Source organism: Phyllopteryx taeniolatus, chromosome 11 (genome assembly GCF_024500385.1).
Source record: "Phyllopteryx taeniolatus isolate TA_2022b chromosome 11, UOR_Ptae_1.2, whole genome shotgun sequence".
Classification (NCBI taxonomy): Eukaryota; Metazoa; Chordata; class Actinopteri; order Syngnathiformes; family Syngnathidae; genus Phyllopteryx; species Phyllopteryx taeniolatus.
Genome location: NC_084512.1, coordinates 25,653,762 through 25,670,682, shown reverse-complemented (window position 1 = coordinate 25,670,682; position 16,921 = coordinate 25,653,762). Strand labels below are relative to the sequence as shown.

The 16,921-nt window shown below is 41.9% G+C and overlaps 1 protein-coding gene across 13 annotated transcripts in view; it reads right to left on the bottom strand.

Moving 5' to 3' along the window:
• Nucleotides 1-16,921, bottom strand: part of wdpcp (WD repeat containing planar cell polarity effector) — a 75,561-nt gene that overhangs the window by 44,282 nt on the left and 14,358 nt on the right. For all 13 annotated transcript variants that reach the window (XM_061789779.1, XM_061789775.1, XM_061789777.1 and 10 more), the window contains 7 exons: nucleotides 16,045-16,138; nucleotides 13,393-13,437; nucleotides 10,361-10,411; nucleotides 9,077-9,147; nucleotides 7,795-7,854; nucleotides 7,494-7,608; nucleotides 529-668 (listed from right to left, as the gene is read on the bottom strand). In XM_061789779.1, coding sequence (XP_061645763.1) covers nucleotides 529-668; nucleotides 7,494-7,608; nucleotides 7,795-7,854; nucleotides 9,077-9,147; nucleotides 10,361-10,411; nucleotides 13,393-13,437; nucleotides 16,045-16,105 — 543 coding nt within the window. In that variant the 5' untranslated portion in view covers nucleotides 16,106-16,138. The remainder of the gene's footprint in view (nucleotides 1-528; nucleotides 669-7,493; nucleotides 7,609-7,794; nucleotides 7,855-9,076; nucleotides 9,148-10,360; nucleotides 10,412-13,392; nucleotides 13,438-16,044; nucleotides 16,139-16,921) is intronic.

Below are 16,921 nucleotides of genomic sequence, written 5' to 3'. Positions count from 1 at the left end.
ATTCAAACAAAAACATTTATTTCAAGAGTCAAATAAAAACATGAGTCAATAATTCAAATTGAACATTAAATGTTACTAAACTAAATCAAAATATACTTTGAAAATTTAAATAAAAAATTCAAATCACCAAAGTTTAATTAAAAAACTAAATTCAAATTGCATCTTCAAATGCAAAAATTCAAATTTAAAAATTGTATTTCAAAAATCTACTTCAAAATTCTCAAATTTATATTAAAATCTAAATTTAAAATCCCAAATGATGAAAATGTGCCCTCTACTGCAGAGCCAGCTTTCATTACCAACGTGACCACAGGCGGCGCTAGGGAGTTTCGATGACTCAAGCGTTATTTACCATCAGATGCGGGAGACTAGAGTGTGAAGAAAAAAGCGAGCGCTCATAAAAATTGCATTTTCAAAGGTGGAGGCAGCACTTCATCAACAAGCTGCCGAATTACACTTGTCAATTCGGACACAAACATCTCGTTTTTGAAATATCTTTTGACAATTGCACACGTGACATTGGCGTACCTTGATTCTGGAGGGCGAGAGCTTGTCCGCGTCCCCCCCAGCATTGGCGGAGGAGTCCGGGTTCTTCTTGTTGAGGTAGATGGCGACCACTTGGCTTTGCTTCAGGAAGGACAGCACAAACAGCTTGTCTCCCAACACCGCTGACAAAGGAACACAAAAAGACACTTTACTCAAGTCACTTTACTCAATGTTTAAGATATTTAATGTTCAAACTGATAAACTTGATTGTTTTTAGCAAATCCTAATTAACTTGAGAATGTGGTTTGGCATTGTCTCGCTGAAATAAGCAGGGGCGTCCATGAAAAAGACGTTGCTTGGATGGCAGCATATGTCTCTCCAAAACCTGTATGTACCTTTCAGCATTAATGGTGCCTACACAGATGTGTAAGTTACCCATGCCATTGGCACTAACACAGCCCCATACCATCACAGATGCTGGCTTTTGAACTTTGCGTCCATAACAGTCCGGATGGTTCTTTTCCTCCTTGGCCCGGAGGACAGGTGGATGTGGGCGGTATTATACAGTCATGCAGAAACAAATGAAGAAGAATAGTACTTTTTCTACTACGCCTGTGACTCAGTAAGATGCTGTAATATTTGTCATTTTCCGTAGAGGATAAGAATACATGACGGTGAGTCTTGTTTTACTACATTATTTGCCTATATGCGTTGAACCGCAACTTTCGATGCTAACCAGTAGCATGTTAATAGTGTTTTCCATTGTGTTAGCATTAAGATAGCCGGGGCATCCCTCAGGCAAAGTTGTTTGGTTCTTTTGAATACACAATTGTAATTGTATTTGTTTTATGTCTAGTTTTACTGTAAACCTGAACTGAGAGTAGTAACACACAGATTGTAGCCTCTTTTTCGAAGAATTCTTCCATCTGCCCAACTGCTGCTGTTTGTGAAGGGAGTTGAGTTAGTCGAGGCACTGTATTAGATTAGCGAGTCCAGACCAAACTAAACGATTTGGAATGTTTACTTCTGAGTTGCTGCTGCCTGCCTGTTGGATTGGGAAGCCCGATGTTTCTCAATACTTTTGTTCATATGCAGGTACGACATTTGCCACTCTGCCGCTCAATCGTCTTCTTCTTTCCCATTCATATTCCTGGTTCCTTCCCTTTTTTTCCTGCTCCTCTGCTTCCTGCGTTCTACTTCCTCCTCTCTTTCCGTTCCGCTCAGCAAGCTCCAAGGCTTGCTTTTGTGTGTGTGTGTTATTTTGCATGGAAAACACACTCGATCCTGTTCAACTCGTCAGGAGCCGCATGGAAACGCTGATTAGCAATTAAGAGCCCCCCTTCCCACCTAAACACCCCCACTCTCCTTCAAATTAATCTGTTTATGAAAGCAATTAAACGGCAAAAGAGGGGGGGGGGGGCAGGCTCGTGGGGGGGGCTGTAACACACGTCTCTCAGATATGCTGCTTTGAGTTGAATGAGTAAGGCTGCACCCCGAGATTTGGAAATCTAACCCACAATTAACCACGCTGTGTATACGTGTGTGTGTGTGTGTGTGTGTGTATTTATACACACGAGCGGCGCTGCTATGATTACACTTCAAATGAATTTCAAATTAATATGCAAATATTCCAAAAGGGAGGGGGAAAAAAAGAGGGAAAGACTGCTTGAAAACGCAGAGGAGCGAGAGACGTAAACCAGGTCAGCCGCCATCAAACTGTCCCTCTATGCCCAAATTTAGGATTACCCAGCATCTGTACACTCAAAATGGCCTCCGGGTTTAAACGCCACTGGAAAATACACAGTTATGACCCAAGTGATGGCTTTTAGACACAACGGTTAATGCAGTATACTAAGCATCTTTGTGATAGATTAAAGGCAAATCAAGTTAAATGCAGTTTAGTATTGATCTCGACGGGTGTCTATAAACGGGATTAGGATTAATCCCATTGGTTCCCAAATGAAGGCAAGGATATGAGAGCAGGCTGCGCAGCCAATGTGAGACCAGGTGGCTGATTTGGGATTAAGAGTCCAGACGGACATGATTCCCCCCCCCCCCAAACCTCAAATATACACGCACAGAAACACTGCATGCATGCACACAAAACTTCCATGTTTGCAAAAATCAACATATGCCATGTACAAAACATGAAAACCTACTCGTAATATTGCATCTTTTTTCTTGAAAAAAGACGACTTTATTTATTTAATTTTTATTTATTTCATATTACATCTTTTTTTGAAAATACAACTTTATTCTGACAATATTCTTATTTTTTTTCTTAAAAAAAGACTAATCTCATATTACATCTTTTTTTTCCCCAATTTTTTTTTTACTTTATTCTCATACTATTATGTGTGTTTTTCTGAAAGGAAACTTTTTTGTCCAAAATTACTGGTAGGTCTTTTTTTTTTTTTTTTTTAAATGTCCTTATATCCTAATAGACTATATTATTTTCATAATATTAGCTCTTTTTTCTGAAGAAATTCGACTACCTTTAAACAAAAAAAAAAACAAAAAAAAAAAAAAGAAGCTTTTTCTTGAAAAAAAATACCGGTACTACTACTCTCTCATTATCATTTATCTAAAATAAATAAATAAATAAATACATAAATAAATAAAACACAAATTTATTCTCACATTTTTCAAAAAAAAAAAAAAAAAAAACCAAGACTTAATGCTCATTATGTTTTGCTTTTTTAATTAAGAAAAGCGCAAATTATTTTCCTCCAAAAAATACAATTCTCAAATTATATCTATTTTTTGTAGGAAGAACTGTTAGGTCATTTGTGAAATGATGCTAGTAGGCTAACGGAATAAGTCTCTATTCTCGTAAAATGTATGCCCTTTTCCCCTAAAAAAAATTCTCATAATATTACATAAAAACAAAACGAAAAATTCTGCATTGCACATTCGCTCCCAAATGAAGGCCAGGATATGAGTGCAGGCTGCTCACCCAACATGGGACCAGGTGGCTGATTTGGCATTACACCCATACACGCGCTCACACAAACACTGCAAGATTGTACATAAAGCGACCATGTTTGCAAAAATCACCCTATGCATACACACTCACATATACAATAAATGCGCGCGCTCACGCCCGCGAGCATAAACAAACTTTACACATGTTCGAGCACACACACACACACACACACACACACAGACACACACACAGACTGGAAGGCACATCCCCCCTAAATCCATTTAATTCCATCTCTTGAGCAGCGTGTTGACATAAGAGGCCAATGGGCTTAGCCAAAGCACATTTAAAACACCAGTAAATGAAACCGGCTATGAAAAATCACTTAAGGACGCTTAATCGCGGAGCACACGGGCGGCTCGTCGGCCAAAAAGGACGCCACTAATGCTTTGATGGCGCAAACATATGTAATCTAGCCCTCGGTATGATGTAACAGAAATATGGCCGCAGAGAACGTGGACAAAGTTTAAGAAAGGAGAATAATCTGGCATTGTTACGCCACCAAGGCATAAAAGAGGACCCGGCTGGAACAGAGTGGCTCTTCCGAGCATGTCTGGCGTTTACTTTAATCCGTGCGGCGCAGAAACGGGATTATCTTCTGCATTTGCACACTAAAAAAGGTTTGTTTCTATTGCACGTTGGAACAAAAAGGGCAGCTGGCAAAGGCTGAACTGAATGACGATACAAAGACGGCGGAACATTCAAACTCAGATTTGTTTGAATTTTTAAACGATTTTACCCCAACAAAATTGAAATAATCTGTTGCAAAATCAAACCGTCACCGTAAAGGTGGTTTCATAAAGCAGGGTTGGGAAAAGTACGGCCGGGGGGCCACATATGGCCCGTTCCGTTCACCCAGGATTTACAGTACAAAATCAAGAGTCCGATGATTTTGTCCTTTTCTTCCCTAATCAAACAACTTTTTTTTCTAATTATAACACATTATTTATTTTTTCAAAAACATATGACTCTCAGACTATTAAATATGACTATTCTTGTAATATTACGACTTTTTATCATTTTTTCCCTCATTTTAAAAATAATTTTTAACGAAAAAATATAACTTTATTCTCATATTACATCATTATTTCTTGAAAAATATGACTCATAAAGTATTTTCTTTATTTTAGATGATTTTTCATGCTTTTCTATTAAACAATATGGCTTTACTCTCATAACATTCCATCTTCCATCCATCTAAAAAAAAGGACTATTCTCAAAATACGTCTTTTTTTAAAATAATACAACTTTTTCTGAAAAAAATACAACTTCATTCTCATGTCTTTTTTTCTTGGAAATATTGAACTTTTTTTCTCATATTATTGCATTATTTTTACTTGAAGAAAAATATAACTTTATTCTCGTAATAGTATGTCTTCATGAAAAACTATTTAATATAATACTAAATTATTCTCATAATTCATCTTTTGTACTTGAAATAAAGACAGCTTTATTCTCATTTTATTATCCCTTTTTGAAAGAAGGCAAATTTATTCTCATATTACATATGTATCTCCATTTCAAAATATTACTTTATTTCACATATTTTTTGAAAACTATGATATTATTCTCGTATTAAATCTTTTTTCTCTGAAAAATATTACTTAATTTAATTGATAAAAAAAAGCGACTTCATTTTTTCATGTTTTTCCCCCCCCTCTCAAAACAATACAATTATTCTCATAATATGATGTCTTTTATTTCTTGAAAAAAATACCGAAACCAGTGTGGACTCCCTGTGTCCCAATCTTGTCATCTTACAACGCAAAACGCCTGCTGAGGTTTTCCTCAGCCTTTAAATGGTCTCAGTCCGGCTTAGTCGGCTTCAGAATCATGGGGAAGATTGCTGACATGACGGTTGTGCAGAAAACCATCATTGACACCCTCCGCAAGGAGAAAAGGTCTCAAAAAGAAATAGCAAAAGAAGACGGATGCTCACAAAGCGCTCTATCAAAGTACATTAACAGAGTGTTGAGAGCAAGGGGAAAATGTGGCCGGAAAAGGTGACAGGGATGACCGCAGCCTTGAGAGGATCGTCGCGCAACGGAGTGGACTGGGGCTGGTGTCAGTGCATCAAGAACTACCACATACAGACGGCTGCACGACGTTGGCTACGGCTGTAGAAATCCGTATGTCGAGCCACTCCTGAACCAAAAACAACGTCTGAAGCGTCTGTGCTGGGCTAAGGAGAAAAGGTACTGGTCCCAAGTCCTCTTTGGAAGGAAAAAAAAAAAAAAAAAAAAAAAACTTCATTCTTATATTAAGTTCTTTTAACTTTATTCTCACAATATTTTCCATATCTTTTTGAAAACAAATGACATCTTATTTTTTCCAATGTATTCAAATGGAACACACATAATCACACAACTGTGAAATGTGTCTTAATTGCGCGTGGCAAGTGTACTCCGGAGTCTTCCTCCTCTGATTACCTAAGCGGACTAATTTAACCAGTGACAGATGTGAGGAGAGCTTCTAACGTGCTACACACCCACGCAAATCCCCCCCCCTCGTACTCATCCGCCCTCGCTCATACAACCATTACGCTAATAATTAGCGCCTCGGAGGCTTTGAATGGAGCACAGCGGGAGACGGCTGGCCGTATGCGTACCTGTGGGCCCCGAGTGCGTGTGTACATGTGTGTTTTACGTCTTTCTTTAATGTGAGTGGAGATGCGGCAAACTGTTGTTGGTCTTTGTCAAAGAAAGCTTTCATTACATATGTACTCCGTGTGTGTGTGTGTGTGTGTGTGTACTAGTGGGGCTTTATCGAGTGTCTTGAGACCAAGCACTGAGGCCATGTTATGAACAAATAATTGATACAGAAAGAAAGAAATAATTAGCAGATTTGGCCCGCCGCTTATTCTCTGCTGAGCGAGGGCGTGCGGCGAGGGAGGGGAGTCGTGGGGGGGAGGTAAGGTAAAGGTTGAGGGGAGAGAGGCGGGACCCCCTGGAGGAACACGCAATGGAGGAAAAACACTGATGGATGCTCTTAAGGGAAGGCCCCTGGACACACAACACAAAAGGATTTGCCCGCAATTAGCGAGCAGAGTCGGCTTGCTCACCTGTGGCACCTGTAATGTGTGTGTGAGACTGTGCGCGTGTGTGTGTGTGTGTGTGCGTGTGTGTGGTAATAAAAGGACGTGTTTAAAAGTGTGTATCTGTGTCAGGAGCAATCATTGCAACACTTTTAAATAAAGTCTTAAAGTAGTAGTACAGTGCGAAGTGATGTCATTGTGCTTTATAGGGACCGTATTTAGTAACTTGAGTCAAAATGGACACCGCACACTTAACAATAAGGTACTAAAGTTCGGGGGGGGGGGGGGGGGCAAACTTTTGTGCTCAAGGTGTCACATTTGATTTTGAAAAAGGCACAGATGGGCCAGGTCATTCGTAGATGGTAAAAATCAAAAGCATTCAAACATTCGAGTATGTAAAATTTGTAATACTCAAGAATAACTCATCCTTGTTTTTTCACTTTGCGCTATTTTTTGTTAATTTAATTATAACGAATTCATAATTTAAGCAGTGATTCTCAAAGTGTGGTAAAGGTACAACTGGCGTGATATGCGCGCTCTCTCTAGTGGTACGCGTTGGAATCCCTGAATTTAAAATACAATTTACAACATTTAAATCATGCAATAGTGTACAAGCGAACATATTAAAATGAAGCTTGCATGCATCATCTCATCATCATCATTAATGTTGGTCATTATGGTGGTACTTTTTTTTTTTTTTTAGCAAAAATAGCATTAATGATTATTTTATCATTCAAATAAACTATTGTACATATTTTGCATTATTTTGCCCATCTGTCCTTTTGAAAAATCAAATGTGGCTTTTAAAGGCAAACGTTTAAACTTTAGCTCACTGGGCTAACGTTTCGCGGGAAGTGAAAATGTTGGTTGAATTCCAAATTGCACCGCTTTTGAGGCATCTGCGCGACATTGTAAATTTCCGGGTCGAGGTTCTGTAATTATAAAAGACAAAGGCAAGCGCTGTTGTCGTAATATGTTTCCCTCACTGACCATCAGTCACGGCGTCACCGGGCAGTCGTCCCACTAACGCTCGGTCGATGCACACTTGCTCGAGTTGGGGTCCGCTGAGGGTCAAGGTCACCAGTATGCCGCTGCTGAGTAGAACCTACACGCAGACGCACAAGAAAAACACAAACCAGACACATTAGAGGGGGAATACACACTGGGGAGAACGAGAAAGAAGGACATCAAGCAAACTGCAGTGACGCTACAAATTTGTGGCCTGCTCCGGGACGACCAGGGCGCTACGGTGCCATCAGGCTGAAATAAGTGTGTGTGTGTGTGTGTGTACCTGGCAACAGTGTGTGTTCCTCCATCTGGTGTGAACGCAGGTGTTGGTCTGTAACAGTTCCTGAATGAGTGTGAAAGATGGACAATAGACGACAAACGGGTCACAATCAGTCGATGTCCGAAAGAAAATGGGTCACAACAAACCACGTGACATCGCTCTCTTCTTCTCTTATCGATCACAAGAAGATGAACAGGAAGAAAAAGAGATTCATTCAAATACACTAATGACGCTACAGTGCAGGCAATACAACAGAGGGGAAAGGGGGTCCTTCTGGGCAAATTCCCGAGTTGGAGTTCCCAAAAGCTATACAAGCAGTAAATGGCTGCTTCAAACCAAAATAGCGGACTTCTGGTTTAATTTTGGGCATGGGTCCCTGAAACTTTTACGTGCGATAGAACCAATTTCATGTCGATTAGTGTGTGAATTTTCCCAAAACTGACTTCTTGAAATCAAAATTGCGTTCTTCCCGTTTCATCTCAAAGCCAACTTTCCAGGAGGCCCTACTAAGTTTTGCGTGAATGTGCTCGGGAAAAGGGTCTCAATGAGTCTATTTTAACAGTTGAACTTGGAATTCACATCTGCAAAACCTACTTACGTTCATTGTGCAGGCGGTACGCGTAAGCGGACACTTGCCAACGCAGGTTCTCCGGCTTGCGCGGACTACTTTCGTGTGTGAGTGTGTGTAACGTCAGTCATTCCTGCCACATTCCAAACCCTACTGGGGTGATTGGATGGGTGGAGAGAAGGACGGAGGAGGAGAGGGATGGGGCGTGGAGGTAAGTTGGGTGTTTCTGGTTTCAGACAATGGTTACGAGTGAGCGGTGTGTGTGTGTGTGTGTGTGTGTGTGTCACCACAGACAGGTTCCAGCAAACAAAGCCAGGTCTGTACTAGTGCCCAAAGTACAGGGGTGAGGGCTGTTGGGGTGGATTGAATGAGGGGAGAGGAAGGAAAAGGAGGAGGAAGAGAAGGAGGGAGGAAGGGGAAGGGATGAGGGGGCAGCCAGCGGGTCCCCTGATCCCCTCAAATATCCCCCTCGATGACAGAGCTGGACCAAAAGAGAGGTGATGAGAGAGGAGCGGGGAGGCAAGAGAACAAACGAGAATGACGGCGAGAGTGAGGGGCAGAGGTAGCGCACTGAGAGAATGCCCCTATTTGTTAATCAATCAAGCGTTTCGGAAAGGGAAAACTCGGAAAATCCCCAGAGGGAGGAAGACGGCGGCCGGCGGGGGGGGTGGTGGGGGGGATGTTGGGGCGAGGGGATTGAACGGCAGAGGCGGGCACCTCCAGCTCCTTCAGCGAATCGCGGAGCCTCTCCGGACGGCGGTTGGCGGGGGTCCACGAGTAGCCTCGAGCTAGGAGACAAAACGATGCCGGAGATCATGTGACTTGAACTTTTTAACAAGTAGAAACTGGAGCGAGAGAGAGAGAGGGAAGGAAAAAAGGGGGAAGAATGCGAACAAAATCTAGACGTTATTTAGGTTGAGTGTGACAGGGGGTCAACGTGGTGAATAAAAGGTGGTGACAACGCAAGCGTGCAGAGGAAAGACGGAAGTGATGCTAATTATGTTCTGGAAAAGGAGAATAACTAAGAGCACTAATGAAACGGTGGAGCTATCGATCATCTAAGCCAGCTTTTCCCCCAGATCGCTGCCTTGTGTGTGTTGTTAAAAAAAATTTTTTTTAAATGCATATGGCGTGCAGCATAAAAAGGTCTTCTCACACTCATTCCTCGCTAGATAATTGTACAGGCCGAATGCATAGAATGCACTACACAAGGGTTTCTCACTTATTCCTTGCAAGAAAGAGAACAATGTATGTTTACATTAGAAATGCATTGTTCAATTATTATATCTCTTGCACGATTGCCAACAAAGTCAGCGCAATTAAGAGTATGTTTATCTGCAAATGCAAAGTTTTAAAGCACAATACTACAATAAAGTGGTTTTCCATTACTGCGGCGTGGTCCCCAGAGCAGCGAGCGGAAGGCGTTAAGTCGGCCACTTTCAGCCCGGAGTAGCCAAACGGCCTTTCAAAAACGGGTCCTCGAGGAGAAGCGCGCACTTAATTGTGGCGCACTCAAGTTATCTCCCCGACGCAACCTCTCGCTCGGCGCGGCGCGTATCGCCACGTGCGCAAAAGGCCTCCTTCATGTTGGTTTCTCCATCTCTGGTGGCCAAGCGGCGAGAGGAAACAGAACACATAATTGAATTTGAACATCTGCCGGTGGACGCGTATAAACGACCTCGGCTTCAACGGCGGGAACAGCGGGGGGGGGGAAAAGAGGGACTGTTGTTGTTAATGGGGTGCAATATCTGCAAAATAAAAATGAAGGTTTTCCATGAAGAATGGGTGTGAGGAGGAGGTAAACAGTATGTAAATTCAATAAGGGAGGGTGTGGTGGGTTCAGGGAAGGGGGATGAGTGTTCGTCTCCTGATAAGCGTGTTTGTATTCCGCTACTGGGTGAGTGGGAGGGTGAGAAGAAAAGGAAGTGATTTGCCCAAGACGCTAATAATTGCACACATATAGAGCTTGAAAAAAATTAAATAAAATCACATTTACTGTACCTTCAGTGAAGTGGACTTTCTCGTTGAAATAGTGATGCTCCTGGCGATTGGCTGCGTGTGAGGGAAACAAACAAAAAAAAAAAACAGTTAAGAATTAGAAAATGAAAATTAAAGTTGGGAACAGAGGTTTTCCCGGTGAATCCTCAAAATGATCAAACGCATGAGTTTGTCAAAGTTATTGGCTGCTATTGGCCTAAAATGATTCAGACTGGGGCTCGTTTGGCTGCTTAAACCCAAAAGTCCCTTGAGACTTTTTCGTGCGTCTTGTTATTAAAGACATGTCCGCTCAATTTTGCGCTGATCAGTCAAACTAGTGTCCGGGACTGACTTTTTCTAAGTTTCCAGGGGATGCTACTGAGTGAGTGTTTGGGGGGCGCGGGGGTAGGGGGGGGGGGCATGTTGCAGACCCACGAAATACGTACATTTCTAGCAGAATACACATTTGGACAAATTGGTGAGTTTTCGGACATGTCGAAGCCCTTAAAAAGGAGATTCAGTCATTCAGTCTCAACACTAGCGCTCAAACGCCACCATGAATCCAAGGGGCCGTTTTGGCAAAGCGCAGCCCACGACGGCGCCTCTTGGCCGGGTCGCAGTCAGCAAGACGGTGGGCCGTCCAGTTGGAACACCTCCTGGATAAGTAGTATTAATCAGATAAGGGGATGGGGAGGGTTGGGGTTGTGAGTCAGACAGGCCCAGACACGGGCACCTGCTCAAGGCAAGGGCTGGGTGGGTGGGTGGCTTGTGAGGGGAGTGCTGCTGGTGGGCTATTTGGCTGCGGGGGGGACCCCCGAGGCGCTCCAATGAGCCTGGGTCTCCCTCTAGTGGGCATGAGGTTCTTGTCTATCAAATACACAAACACAACAGTAAATACAACACTGTCCAGTATCGGTTCAGTGGTGTGCATTTAAAATGAGTTAGTTTTTGTATATTACATCTAAATATACTATAATATTTCGCAACGTTCTACAGGTTTAAAGATGCTAAATTTAAGACCTTTTAGTCCTTTTTGATAAAACAATGAAACTCCTTCATCAAATTCGAATTCTGTGTTAATATTCATGATGTTTCCTATAAAATAAGTATGAAACACTCTTTACAGTGGTGGTAGATTGCTGGTAACTACCTAAATCTAACTTGTCCACATTAAAAATACAGGAAATATTGACACAAATTATTATTTTGGGGCATTTTTGAGACTTTCAAGAGTGATTCAAGGATTAATAGTAATTTTGAAAAAATATTTGATCATATTTTAAAACCGCAAAGAGATGGAGACATTATGCCAGAATATTCCCATTAATATTCATGATATTGTGTAAAAAATAAGGATGATTTTTTAATTTTTTTTTTTAACAGTGGTTGCAGATTGCAGCATTTATCAACATAAACTATTTATCTCGATGAAAATATAGGAAACGCACTAAACATGGATTGATCATTTTCGAAAGAACTTTAAAGAGCGATTTCAGGTTTAAGTGTCATTTTTAAAGATAAGATTGGAAAATCAAATTGAAAACTTTTAAAGCCTCTGCGGACACCCTGAAAAAGAGAAAACAAGTCCTGATCTGCACCAAGACTGGACAATTCTTCTAGGTTATTCTTGCCTAAGTGGAAATACTTCAAGTGGTTTAAGTGTAATTCTACTAACAAACAAACTAATCATTACTGAATCATCCGAAAATCGGACATAATCTCGTGTCGGCAATGGCTATCGTTACAATCCCGTGTGGAAATGCTGTGGTATGTTTGGGCGCCGACTCTTCCTCCTCCTCCTCCTCCTCCTCCTCCCTGCACTGTGATATCAAGCCACACTTTAGTAATCCCCTAAATGAAAGGATTTGGAGGCCGAGCATCGTTCCTCCACTGAAGATTGGAGGGAGAGAAGAAGGCAGCTATTCAGATGAGAGAAAGAAAGAAAACACCTCAGTGAAAAGAGACTAAAAATAAAACATGTAAATGGAGAGAAAGGCGGGGCAGGAAGGGAAAGGGAGTAAGGCTCAATCCATACAAATGTCTCTCCACTGATTCATACTAATACATTTTTTAAATGTTCTTATTAAAATAATTAATATGTAATGTATGGCAAATTGTGACCTCCCACTGGCAACACATTCTTGTACAGTAATAAGAGTGACTAGATGCCCCCCCCCCGCCCCCAGAGCTATAGTAAATTACATATTTATATCAGCGCTGTGGGGCGGAATTAGCGCATCTCCAAAATGACTATGCTACTTTTCAGGAAGTAAAAGCTAAATGCAATCTCGTTATCAAACACGCCATTGTTCAATTTTCTATTATACGTTATATTGCTATCATATACTGTTGCCCACGAAGATCAACACAACATGTGCCCAAAAACTAATTTAGTACACTAAAAAGATTACTCCTCCGACTAGAAACAAAAGCCTTTAATACTTCATAAAAGCAAACGAATGTGGTTACATAATCTTCCCAAACTCTATTTCAAAAGTTTAAGAGCTATTAGTGAGGCAATAGAAAAAAAACGATGCGCTGTGTAGGATGTTTCATAACGCTGGGGTCGGCCTTTATGAACTGAGATAATTACACTTACTATTAAGGGGAAGCAACCAATGAGTGATGTTAGTAAAGATGTAATAACCACACAGCTCGTATGACATAAAAAAAAGGGGCCGCCTAGGACTTCAGCGAAGCCTCCCGGCCTGAGGCAATACATGGCCAGCCGACACAGGAGGAGGGCCTCTTGCTATACGATCTAGGAGAAAGTCAACAGTTTAGTTCTCCTATCGCTTTATGGCAGGACCCCGGGTCAACAGCGGCAACGCAGGGCCGGCCTCATCATAATAATAACAACCTGTGCACATGTTTTAGCATGTAAATCCCACATACTAACACAGCCTCTGTGTGCACAAGAATGATCAAAGACAAAAAATAAAAATTAAAAAAAAGAGCATATAAGGTGTGTGTGTGTGTGTGTGTTTGCATCTTACGTGCACACAAATACAACTTATCTGAAACGCAAACACAGAAGCAATATAAACACTATTTACCTGGCTCTGCTTTATCGTAGTACTGATATGTGCCAATATCTGTGTCTGCGGGGCGAGAGAGGGAGGGGGAAACAGGGAAGGAGAAAGAAAGAGAGAGATGAGCATCGCACTGTCAGGGAAAAAAAAAACAAACAAGACAAATCAGCAATTTTTGCACCGTGGGATAAACAATCGCTATCAGCCACTGGCCTGTCCCGTCTGCCAGCACTGCGCTTTAGATAAGACCACTGGAGGGAGGCGGGGGAGGGGGGGCCGTCTGGGTTGAGGGGGTCCAAGCCGGAATGGAAACGGCTGGATGGGGGGGGGGGGGGGAGGGGTTTAATAAAGACAGGTGTGCCCATCTTCGCCCATCTGAGACACTCTAATTGACACGCAGACATTAAAATTAGACACACACACATACACGTGAGCTGACAAACACACATAAGCACACGCTGATACCCAAATTGCTGAGGCGAGCATTTTTTTCTGCTCTGTGTTATTCCGGCAGGCCTCAAAAGTCAAGATTAGCACAACACATCATTTCTTTATCACGCCGCCACTCTCGCTGCTGAGGCTGAGGTCACGCGAATACAACAGGACGCACGCGTGCACATGCACAGTTCACCTTGTATACTGCACCTGGAAATTCACACATAAATCAGTCATTCTGAAACATGGGGATTTTGATCAATATTTGCCCACCTGCCACATATAGACATACACACGTGCGCACACACACATATTGTACCTGAAAATTCATGCATCAAAAACTAGTTTTTGAACTTGGGCAATATGATAAACATGCAACAGCGCAGCCTACATTTTTACGACATGACCAAGCGGAGTGCTACAAAAATGACATTTTAAGTAATGAGTAAATGATGGTCATATTTAACCTTTTTCATTTGTGACGAAAAAAGTAAATGAATGTGTAATCATCATAACAGACCGTGTAGATGCTCAGTAAGAAAAAGGCATGGATGTGTTGTATTGAACTGCTCTTGCATAAATAAAGTTGAACTGAATTTCTCGCTCATAGCTAAAATATTTTGTCAATTTACAAATCTTAGCATTATTCAGAACTCAGAACTAAGCAATACTTTTTTTATTTTTTTGCTGCCAGGCATAAAACCTTTTGCCTATCAATTATATTTACATCGGCATTGTGGGCACGTGCGGATGTTAAAAATTTGATTTTATTGTTGTTTGTTAAGGCGGACGTATCCGCTGACAGAACGATGCGTCACGACTCAGCGAGCATGCTTCTTTCCTAAGATTTATCCCGGCATGTTTTTGCAAGATAGAAGGTTAAAAAAAAAAAAAAAAAAACACACACAGACACAAAAAAACTAAACAAAAAAACATAAGGCCGTGTCAGCCAGGATACACACGTGGAGTCACATTCACATGTCGTCAGCCCTGCGGAAAAAAAAGACACTATCTTCACCTTGAGTCCAGCAGACTGTGAAAGATGGAACGGAAGGGAAAGAAAACAAGAAAACGGAGAAGCGGAGCGTTGGGAGGAGATGGACAGATAGGTGGCGAGCGCAGAAAGTGGAAAAAATGCCAAACGTACGGCCACTATCGTATGTTTATTATGCTTATGAGCAAAGTAAGATGTCCATGTGTCCACATCATAGAACGACAAAAAGAGTCAAAAGGTCAAAGTAAGATGTCCATGTGTGCTCTCACTCATTGTCACGTGTAATCGTGTTTAAAAGTTTAATAGTAGCACAAACCATCATGTATGTGTCAACCCACTGAATAAAAACCTTTGACCGGAGACTCATTGGCTTGTAGCTTACACTTTTCATGATGACCAGTCAAGACAGTGTTTTTTGTTTTGTTTTTTTTTGCATGTATTTTTGTGAAAGTAAACCAAAGAGCAATGGCTCGTATCTTGAAAAACTCATAAGTCGAGGTACCTTTGTCTATGTAATTTTTTTTATTTACCGTACATGACATTTACAATTTGGTTATTTCATATGGGGGGGAAATTCATTTGAAACCCAACCAAATCAGAAAATGCACAAACTTCTGCAATGGTATATGTTTGACTGCTGAGGTGTGTCCTTGTAAATTTTGTGAAAAAAAAAACCAACTAAAATTAATGTTGCAGATCTAGCCGACTGGTTAGCACATCTGCCTCGCAGTTCTGGGGACCGAGGTGCAAATTCCGGGCCCGCCTGTGTGGAGTTTGCATTTCGGCTATTATTTTTACAAATGGCCAAAATCCCTGACAAACTAAACAGAAGACTACCCGTGTGTTTCACCGCATAGCATCTTCATTGACTTGGACTTGGAAATTGGACACATTTCAACAAGTAAATGGTAACGTCTCTTAAAAATGTCAGTGTGTGTTTGTGTGCTCTTCACAACAAGCACATTTTTCACCCACGTCAAGTTGCCTGCGGTCACGCTAAACAATTAAGACCATCGGCGACGAACAATTGAACCCTGTGAAAGCAATACGAGAATTTCAAGTGACGACAAAGAAGGCGACAGCGTGCAGCGCTGACTGGGTGTTGACCGAATGCGCCGCTGTTAATGTCCGACGGAGAGCAAACAAAGTGAGCGATGACACGCGGAGGCAGAGCGAGGCGCCGAGCCGAGCGGAGCACCGGCGACGAGAACCGCCGAGTGGCGGAGACTGAACTGGGTGATTAGTACCTTGGACTTGGAGGGAGCTCTTGGTGGACCACAAGTGTAGCTCAGCCAAGCAGAACGCCATCTGACGGACCGGCGTAACCCGACTCTGCCCAGCCTGAAAAAGAAGAGAAAGAGCATATGAGACAAGCACGCAGATGAGTATCTCCACGTGCTCACATCATAGAACGACAAAAAGAGTCAAAAGGTCAAGCATGCTGGCAAACACACCAGAAACATGGATGGCATGACTGATGACCACTCAAACGTTTATTTATATTCTAACTGTCACAAGTTGCATAGTTGCAGTAAGGATTTAGTTTCTTCCTCCCTTAAAAAAAACTGGATACAACATTTTTTTTGGGCTGCAAAGTACACTAATTGCTCCACCTGTTTGCATACGTCCACCAAGCAACAGGTTATGTTTAGACTTACGGTAGTTACTGGTAAGCTCATCAAAACGGGATACCCACATACTGATAACCAAGTACTTTTTTGCAGGGGCGTGGCTAAAACTGCTAAAACATCTGGCATGAGTCGCAACTATCCCATTGCGTAAGAACTTCAGGGCCTTCGTTCACATTAGCACAATTGCGGCGTGCAGTTAGCTAGCTAGCTATGCCTACATCCCGAAAATGCATCTTCCCTTCAAATAGTCTCCTGCTGTTGGCGCTTTATAGCGTCCTGTTATTGGCCTGAGTGCACGAACATTACAGAGAGAAGGGAGATGAGTAGGGTACATTTTCTCATTTTTTTTTAAGTCCAATATAATAGGCAGGATGTGGACCAGAACTTTGCGCTGGCCTGGCCACTTATGAGTGCCTCGTTGTCCCGGCTTGGAAAAGCTCTGTGATGACCTCATGGGATATATTCCAGCTACTGACGGCTATAAACGGCTATA